The sequence below is a fragment of the Ictidomys tridecemlineatus genome, chromosome 12, assembly GCF_052094955.1.
Source record: "Ictidomys tridecemlineatus isolate mIctTri1 chromosome 12, mIctTri1.hap1, whole genome shotgun sequence".
Taxonomy (NCBI): domain Eukaryota; kingdom Metazoa; phylum Chordata; class Mammalia; order Rodentia; family Sciuridae; genus Ictidomys; species Ictidomys tridecemlineatus.
In genome coordinates, this window is record NC_135488.1 from 113,004,850 (window position 1) to 113,013,915 (window position 9,066).

The window sequence follows — 9,066 nt, forward strand, 5'->3', positions numbered from 1 at the left end:
TCACAGCCTGAAACAAAGCAAGCTGTTCTCTCTGGTCCTCTCTGAAGGCCTGACCACACTCAGTGCAGGCAATGCTACCTCGGACAGGAGAGTGAGGGCTCCCCTGTCTGGAACAGGATGGAAAGGGGAGACCAGAGTCTCCACACAGTGACGGAAGAGGTGTAAGCTACAAAGAAAACCCGGAGCGGGAACGGGAGATGAAGCGATGGCCCGACGTCGGGGGCCGGCCAGGACAGATGGCATCTGTCGGTCGACCCAAAGGATCTGAAGGATGAAGGTGTCTGGATTTGGGTTGACCAAGTAAAAGACCTGCAAGTAAGTCGGCCTGGGAGAAGTGTCCTGGGCTCCCACCTCCCCCAGGGCCCTGGGGGGAGGGCAGCGGAGGGCTTTGAACGCCGTCCAGCAAGTGGATCTAGACTGACTCAGTGAACAAGCTCTCTCCACCTTTTCGTCTTTTCGTCTTCCAAATTGAATTACTTTTACTTGTGCAAAACCCATTTTAGAATTCTGTGTCAAGCACTACCTTTCCTCACTGAGCAACTAGGAAGTCAAGGCGGCCTGAGTGGAGACGGGAAGCCGGTCTTCTGAAAGCTGCGTGCCATCTGGCTGTGCCTCAGTGCCCTTGGCTGCTCCCCACCCCCCGTCCCCCTTGAGGAGGCTCGGTGGTGGGTGGTCACAGAGGAACAGAGCTTCCTTCCTGTGGGCCAGGGGGCAGCGGACTGTGCCAAAGGGTCTGAGTTTCACATCTGCCCTGGGCCAGACCTCAGGCTCCACCTGTAAACCAACAGAGGAGAAGTGGCTGTCCCAGAGCCCCACACTAAAGCCACAGGCCTCAGCCAAATGTGTTCCCCCGCCCTGACCTGGCGCCGCCCAGAAGTCAGGATATAGGGTGGGGGGACCCTCAGGTATTTCTGAGTTGGGGTGTTCCGGGTGGGTTGTGGTTCTGGAGAAATGGAGACCTGGGTTCTTGTTTTCTTTGTCATTGTCATGAGAACCTGCACAAGTCACCTGGGGACCTCAGTCCCAGCACTGAAAAGTGACAAAGAGACCAGCAGGACAGCTCCCTACACACATAGGCACTGCGCGCGCGCGCGCACACACACACACACACACACACACACACACACACACACACACAGTACAACAGCTGTGGATCGGGGTCCATGATAGCCCAGGGCATCTCCAATCGCCTCTACAGAGTGGGTTTCAGAACACGGAATTAATGTGAATTCCTTTGATTTTTTTAAAAAAGCAACCCCCCTGGCACTTCCTCCTCCCTCCCTTCTCTGTGGGTGACATGTTCATCACAAGCTCTGAGCAGAGAACAGCATGGTCAGATGAAGGACCAGCAGAGTCCCTCAGGTTTCCAGGGGAGGCCACGCAGAGGCAGGGGGTGAGGGAGGGGTGGGGACCGGCCTGCGGCTGTTCTCTTAGGGCCGAACTCAGCTGCAGGAGACCCTGGGGCACCGGAACCCACGAGAGACCCTCTTTTTGAGGACAGGCCTCTGCTTCCCCTGCACCGGCCCCACACATCCCAGCAAGTGTGGGAAGCCCCCGCTGCCCTGGCTCCGCGGTTTCTCCCCGGGTCTGAGCTCAAGCTGCACGGGGCCTTCCTTCTTTGTGCCGCCCCGACCCCTCTGCCTCAGGGCCTTGAATCGCTCTGCCTTGTACCTAGAGTCTTCTCCCTTTTCCCTGGATTAGCTGCCACCCGTTCTTCAACTTTAGCTTGAGCATCACTAACTGCCCCAGTGACGTGGCCCTCCCTGTGGGGCACTTCTTGCTGGTACATCTGGAATTCTAAGTACTTGCTGGAGTCGGACACCCTGCTCACGTCTATGATTACCCCCCAGCAGGCAGCGGCTGCGGGAGGGAAATGCCCATTTCTGTTTTAGTATCTAGCACCGTGTCTGGCCCTTAGTAGATGCTCAACAAATATTTTTAAAATGGATGCTTAAATATCATATCACAGGTCATAACATCTGGTTGCAAAAACACATTCTTCGTAATTAAAAATAATAAGAAACAAACTAAAAATACACTCAACATCATAAAAGCAAATGAATAAATAAACTAGACTAAAAATACACTCAGCATCATAAAATGAATGGATGAGTCGTGTTCTGGTGTTGAGGATGACACTGCTCTTGTCGTGGGCCACGTCTTAGCATTTCCTGTGTTCTGGGCCAGGGCAGGTAAATGATTTGGAGACACTCCCGCCCCAAGGAGCTCAGGACCCTGCAGATTCACAGTGTCTCCAGCAAGAGGAAGCAGGTGGCAAGGACACAGGACAGGATACTCCCTGGAGTGGGAGAAGAAGGGATTGATAAGAGGAGAATCGGGACTAGACACTGAGATGGACATTGGCACAGTGCTCCTATTCACCAACAAGACAGGGCCTTGGGGCATCTCCATAAAACCCAAGGATCCACGGAAAGAAAATGACCATTCTCTCTGTACAATGTAAGATTCTAATTAAATGCAGTATTGTTGTGTCTGACTCTGCTGTGCCTGTCGCTCTTCCATGCGATAATGATTCAAAAGCAACTGGCTCTAAGAGCCAAGCTAGCACAGTGCGTTTCTAGATAAAGGACACATGACTGTCACCAGACAACTGCACGGTGGCTTCACTACCAGGGCCGGGCAGGGAAGGAAAATACAGGGCAGGAGGGCAGACAGGGTGGTGGAGTGGACCAACAGGCACCAGACTCCTTCACACCAGATACCTCATGAATGTCAAGGACACTTCAGAATGCAAAGCAGTGTGGGACCAGGACGGGCGTCTCCTTGGGAAAGACGTTTAGTCAGATTGCAAGGTGAGGGCCAAAGAAAGCTGGAGCAAAGAGATAATGGGGAGCCCAGGGTGCCCCCGAGTCCCTGAGGAGGGGCTGCGAGAGCGGGTGGGGGTGCCCAGTGCCACCTCCAGCAGGCGCTGTGGGGACTATCCCCTGCAGGACAGCCAGCTCCTGACCTTTATTCCAGAGTGGCCTCTGCCAGTTAGACCCCCAAGAAGCCCTCTGATCCCATCTGTGCTGAACGAACAGAGTCAGACACCAGGGGCGAGGAAGTTCTGCTCATGAAAGAGAGAGGGCAAGAGACAAGAGGGAGCCGTGACTCCAGAAGAGACAGAGACAAGGTGACCGGAGAGAAATGGGTAAGAAGAAGCCCCCAAATTAGAATCTCAAAGACATTGGAGAGATGTATCGTTCACAAGAGCAAAACAGAGTATGGCTGTACCAAGAAAGAGAGGACCACCACCACCAAAGGACGTTGAAGGTTAAGAAGCAATCATCAGACCTGGAATGAACGAAATCAGAGAAGTTGGCCAACAGGAGACAGATGGGGTAGAGGAGCACCCCTTGTCTTTGGTCACCACCGCTGCCCTGGGTCTTCCTGAGCTCAGCTGCTGGCATCAGATTAGAAGAGAAGGTCAATGGAATGACCAGTGCGTGGCACAGGAGGCTTTAGGACACCAAGGTTTGACAGAGGACTCCAAACCCTTGCAGACAGGAAAAAACAAAGCCAAAGGTCACCTACAAAGGAACAAAAGTCCGATGACATCCAGGGAACATTAGCTGTCAGGAGGCCATGGAACAACGTGTCCAAAATTCTGTGAAAACGGAACAGTAGGCTCCAATCTGAAATCCTAACAAAATAACACGTGAAGCCAAGTTAGAGAAGAGAGTCCATCATGCAAGATTCAAAAACACCTCTCCCACCTGTGTTTTCTGTGCTGAAAATGTGCCCCACTTTTACTTTATTTTAAAAGGGTAAACTCAGAAAGAAGAAAACTTCCATCTGGCAACCTTGGAGTAGGGAGGGCTCCCATTACCTCTCTGCTGACCCAGGAGGAGGCAGGGAGGAGAGGTCTCCTGGGTGGGGAGAGGCCGGGAGGAAAAGGCTGCTGCACGAGAGCAGAGAATCTGGAAGATCTGGAGAACGGGATACAAGTACTAAATGCAAGAAACAAAAAATGGAAACAGAAACTTCTTCTAGAGGCAGCAATTCTAGTGCTTAGGAGCATGTCTCTGGAGCCAGAGGTGTGATGTGAATTCTAGCCCTGCCATTTACCAGCTGTGTGACCTTGAGCAAGTGACTCAGCCACTCTGGGGTGTTTCTTATCTCTCAAGGGAGATAATCATAGGACGAACTTATAAGATTGTTGTAAGGATTTAAACTAATTAATATTTATAGTACTCCTAGGGAAAAAAAAAACTATCACATGGTAAGTACTATAAAAGGTTTGTTAAATAAATAAATGACCCTAAAAGCTGTATGAAAATTATGATCATCCTAATAGAAGAAATGGATCGCATGATAAGTTAACGGGCCTACAAGTAAAGTGATGGTTTCCAAGCGATGGGCTACAGTAGCAGCTGGAGTACAATGTTTTTTGGAGGAGGTCAGGGAGAAGGGCAGGAAGAAATGAAGAAGAACACACTGTGGAATAACTGAGCCCCCAAACACCCTAGACAAGAAAGGCAAGTCTGAATGCACAGCAGGCTGAAACCTGATGGGCATAAATGTCAGAGCAGGAGGAAGGGGCCCTCGTGGTGAGGCTGGAGAACCGGCTGGCCTCCATCAGGCGGGCCTCCGTCAGGCCAAGTCCTGGGGCAACAGGCAAAGGAGACCTGCCAGTCAGCTGGGTGGGAGCAGACAATGTGGTTGTCACTGTGAGCCAGCATTTCCTAGATGATCTTACAGAAGTCAAACAACAAGTCACTTGGATAAAAATTTTCAAAAATTAATCTAAATCCTCCCCCTACAAAATGCACGAGAAAACTAAAATTCAGGCCCAGTCCTTTTCTCAACTAGAAAGATAACAAAAGATAAAATAAATGGGCAAAATCTGGTTTCAAGTAACGGGCCAGGATAACCTGGGAACTGCTGCTGCTTTCCGTGTTGCAGATTGAACCACCATGTTTCTCTGCCTGTGAACATGCCGGGGCTCAGCCTTTGTCCTCCAGAGGACATGAATCTGTCGGGAGGGACTAGTCAGGTGTGGTTGCTGGAGAGCGTGTAGGTCTTGGGGTTTCTGCAAACCCCAGGTTTCAAACTGACCTAAGTCTCCGAGGTCACCTTCCCCGAAACATTCCTCCGGCTCATGGAGGAGTCGTCACAGGTCTCTCTGCACCAAGCAGCTCCCCTGAACCTCAAGACGGCACGTGTCACCTGGCACCCCCGCGCACCCTGCCTCCGCCACAGCGAGCCGTTGGAAGAGAGCCACCATGACCCAGTCTGCACTGTGTCCCTGATGCCTGGCAAGTGACACCAAAACCAGGAAGGGAGACCAGAGAGAGACTTGGAGTCTTCCTTTCCTTCTGGGTGGACTTCCCCTTCCTCTTGGCTTTCTTGACACCAAACATTTTCAAAATCCATGGACCTCCCTTCTGAAGATGACGGAGAACAGGAGCAATCAAACGCTGGGCCAGAAAAGGAGGTTTGGACTGGAAACCCACCAGCACGCGGCACACCCTCCCTGGGTGACAGCATGGCTCCGAAGCTCAGTATTCACAGACCAGGCCTTGCCCCAGCCCCAGACTGGCCACCTCTGGCCACCTGCACGCGGATAATCCTGAAGGACTCCGAACACAACCAGGCCACTAGCAAGTTCCTGGCTGGTCTCCCGACCTCTCGCAGGCTGCAGCTCTGACATGACATTGCTTGTCAAGGTCCCCCTACCCCATTATCTGAAGGATAAGTCCAAGGTCCTTAGAAAAGCAGTTGAGGCTCCTGGTCATTGGCGCCCTCCTCCTCCTCCCTGACTTCATCTCCCCTGCTCCCCTCTCCAATCATGGGCCCAGCTCCCAGACGCACCATGCTGTTCCTTACCTCTGTGCTTTGCCAACGGTCAGGGCTCTTCCGAGACTCCCGCAAGGCCTGCCTTCGTCAATAGGCCTTTCCCTGAAAACCCTTCTAACCCTCCCCACACCCACCGGTCACCCACGTCACTCGGTCCTACTGCTACAGCTGGGGTACAGCACTGTAGGATGATGACTGAACGGACGCCTCCTGCACCCGGGAGCTGAGCTCTGAGAGGACAGGCGACTCTCTCAGTGGCACACAGTGCAGGTGGCAGACTCCTAATCCAACTCCCCAGTCATGGATGGTGAAGATGCCCCCTGCCCCCTGCCTCCTGTCTTGCAGGGACAACCTCAGCAGAGGCCCCTGGGCTGCCTCTCCCACGCACTGCAGCCATCGCCCTGCACAGGGCCAGTGGTGGCCCGGAAACCTGGAGGTAGTGCCTTCAGCACCAGGGTCTGGAGAACAGGGACTTCACCATGGGAAGCTGCTGGGGGCAGCCCCCGTGCCCGCCAGGCCTACACGCCCACCCAGAGGACGACAGGTCACTTACTGGAACTTCCTGCCCTTCTCCTCCCAAAGGGTGGCCCTCACTCCAACTGCCACTAACCGCCCGCAGGCCAGGATTCCAGGTCTCCCATTGGACCCATCCCTGTCCCTCTGGAGCAGAACTCCTGCCCCTGGCACAGTCCTCTGGCCTGGCTTAGCTCATTTAACTAGAGCCTCTGGGCCCATCTCGCTCCAGTGGTCACCACTCTAGGCCTCAGGCTCCTCTGAAAATCCTTAGTCTACACCATGTTTTCATAAGTTCCTCTCCAGCCTGTGAGTGAGCTTCTCCAGGGAAGAGGCCTAGTGCCACCTTTGTTCTGTATCCACAGGTTTGGGAGAGGCCCCAGGAAGGACGAATAGGCCCTTGGGCTTTTCCACTTCTTTGCTGGATGCTCCAACAGCCTCCCTACCCCATCTGTGATGTAGGTTTCAGACCATGGGCCCAGCACCCTGTGCAATGCTACTGAAGCTTGAAGCCCAGCTCCTGGGCAAGGGCCTCTAAGAAGAGAACAAGAGGAAGAAGCAGCACTTGGAGATGGACCTTGACGGGCTCAGGAATAGCTGCTGGGCTCTTGTTAGACATGAGCAACCAGTCCAAGGGCACTAGAGAGCCACTGAATGCTTTTTAATCAGGGAGGTGACAAAATCACATCTGGGAATGGCAGGGTACAGACCACAAGAAGCAGAGATTAGAACCAGCCCAGGTGTTGTAGCTGCATGGGGAGTTTACGAAACCTGGAGAAAGTGCTCGGAGCAACTTGGAAAGCGTGGGTTGAGGGCGCCATCTTGCTTTGGAGGCTACAGAGATCCACAGCAGAAATGCACTGTGCCAGGGGTAGTTGATTGATGTTGAAATGTGAAAGCATAATGATATTCTACAGCAATCGCACTCACATTAATGTTTGAAGGCCACACATTTCGAATCCATCCAGGGTCTCTCATTATTGGAATCTAGAAAACAAAAACATCAGAAGTTAGTTAGTGCTACGTGTGTATTGAATCATCCCATGGTACCCCTATTCATATCTACACTTCTTTTTTTTTTCTTTAGTGGGCTAAAAAAATGAACTTAATGAACAATAAAGAGGATTTTTAAAGTAAATTTATGGGAATGCTCTGGAATTAATAGCAGGGGTTAAATAGAATAAAACCACTCAGCTGTGCCCTTTAACATGGTGAATTTTATGGTAATTGAATTATGTCTCAATTTTCAAAAAGAAATCAGTAGTAAGGATGTGGTGGCTTTTCTTTGCACACAGAGTGTGAAGCCTTGGTTGCACAGGCAGGTGACAAGTTTCAAACTCACTTCATCTCTCCTCCTCCCTCCTCTCAGCCCTCTCAGAGGACACAGGGCCCCTTGGTGACTCCACAGGAGGCTGGGAGGCATGGAATGATGGGACTAGAGGTCGGAATGTGGGCACAAGGTTAAGGGGCGAAGCCTGGCCATGGATCAGCTCGAGGACTCCTGCTGTCCCTTCCCACATCCAATCCCATTAGCTCTGCCCAGAGGGCTGCCCTGTGTGGGCTAAGCCAACCCTTTCTCAGGGACCAGTTGTGCCTTAGGCCTTAAATCATGCTCAGAACACACCTGCTTGGAGTGCCACTGAAGCTCCCAGAATCAAGGGGGCCTGTAGTCCCCCACCCCCACCCCAGGGCCCACTTACTGCGCCCTCTGACTGCCTCACTTATCCAGCCCAAGGCTGCTGGCCGACCGATGGTCAATGGGGCGTGAGATGAGTGGCTGAGTGGCTCTCAGGCCCACGAGCTTTGCTGACCCTGGCAGCTCAGAGGGAATAAGGTGGGAATCTCCTGCAGGAGTCACTCATGATCTGCTCATCAGCAGGAAGACAGTGAAAGAGCTTGTCATGGCCAGAGCCCCCTCCAAATATGCCCTAGGGACTTCAGGACGGAGGGGCAGCCATTCCTCTGTCTGCAGGGACACATGATGTCAGTGTCACCTGCAGAAGGTGCCTTCTAAGCTGCTTAAGTTTGACTTGGGAGGAGAAGAAGGGCAGAGAAAAGGGGCACCGAACGTGAGCCAGGCAGCAAGGGGGCCCGTGTCTGGAGGAAAGCGCAGCATGTGTGGGTGGACACCAAGGGGCCTGGGAGGGGACAGAAGGTACCACAAGGCTGAGGCCCGTGTGCCCCATGAGGAGCTCAGGCCTTTTATCAATCTTTAAGAACGTCCTCCTCGAAGGAGGCCAAAACAGACCAAAGGGGAACTGCTGGGTCCCTTCAGGGAAGGGCCTGGAGTTCCCCATCTTGGTGACAGAGGCATGGGGACTCACCGAGCAGGGTCAAGGTCACAGAGCAGGGTCAAGGGCACTTGCTGCATACAACAGGGAGACACAGAGGAATGGGGGGATGACCTGGTGTGCATCCCACAAGGAGCACGCTGACTGCTTGGTGGAGGCTGTGCTGGAGGCCAAGAGGCCATTCAGAAGGTTCTTCCAGCAAAAGATGGCCATGGCCAGGCCCAGGGCTGAGCTGGGACAGAGAGGAAGGGCAGCTCTGAATACCCCATTGGGACATGGCAAGCAATTTGGACAGGTGGGTGAAGAACAGGGAGACTTTAAGGATGACTCAGGCGACCACCTAGACAATAGCATCATCAACTAAGAGAGGAGAATGGGAATGTGGGGGAGGGGGTCCTCCTGGAACCACATCAAAATAAAGAGGTGGACTTCCCTAGGAGGCAGATCCTGAGAAAGAAGACAG

General features: G+C 52.9%; 1 protein-coding gene and 1 long non-coding RNA gene across 3 annotated transcripts in view; both read right to left on the minus strand.

Annotated features, from left to right (window-relative positions):
* The window catches only part of Lpin1 (lipin 1), an 83,805-nt gene extending 76,506 nt beyond the window's left edge, over positions 1-7,299 (minus strand). For both annotated transcript variants that reach the window (XM_040271300.2, XM_040271298.2), the window contains exon 1: positions 7,243-7,299. In XM_040271300.2, the coding sequence (XP_040127234.2) occupies positions 7,243-7,290 (48 nt within the window). In that variant the 5' untranslated portion in view covers positions 7,291-7,299. The remainder of the gene's footprint in view (positions 1-7,242) is intronic.
* LOC144369455 (uncharacterized) lies at positions 1,979-4,249 on the minus strand. The gene is made up of 2 exons (XR_013429241.1): positions 3,295-4,249; positions 1,979-2,299 (listed from the first exon to the last, which is right to left on the minus strand). It is a non-coding gene; the product is annotated as an uncharacterized LOC144369455 (long non-coding RNA).
* Positions 7,300-9,066: the final 1,767 nt, after the last annotated feature.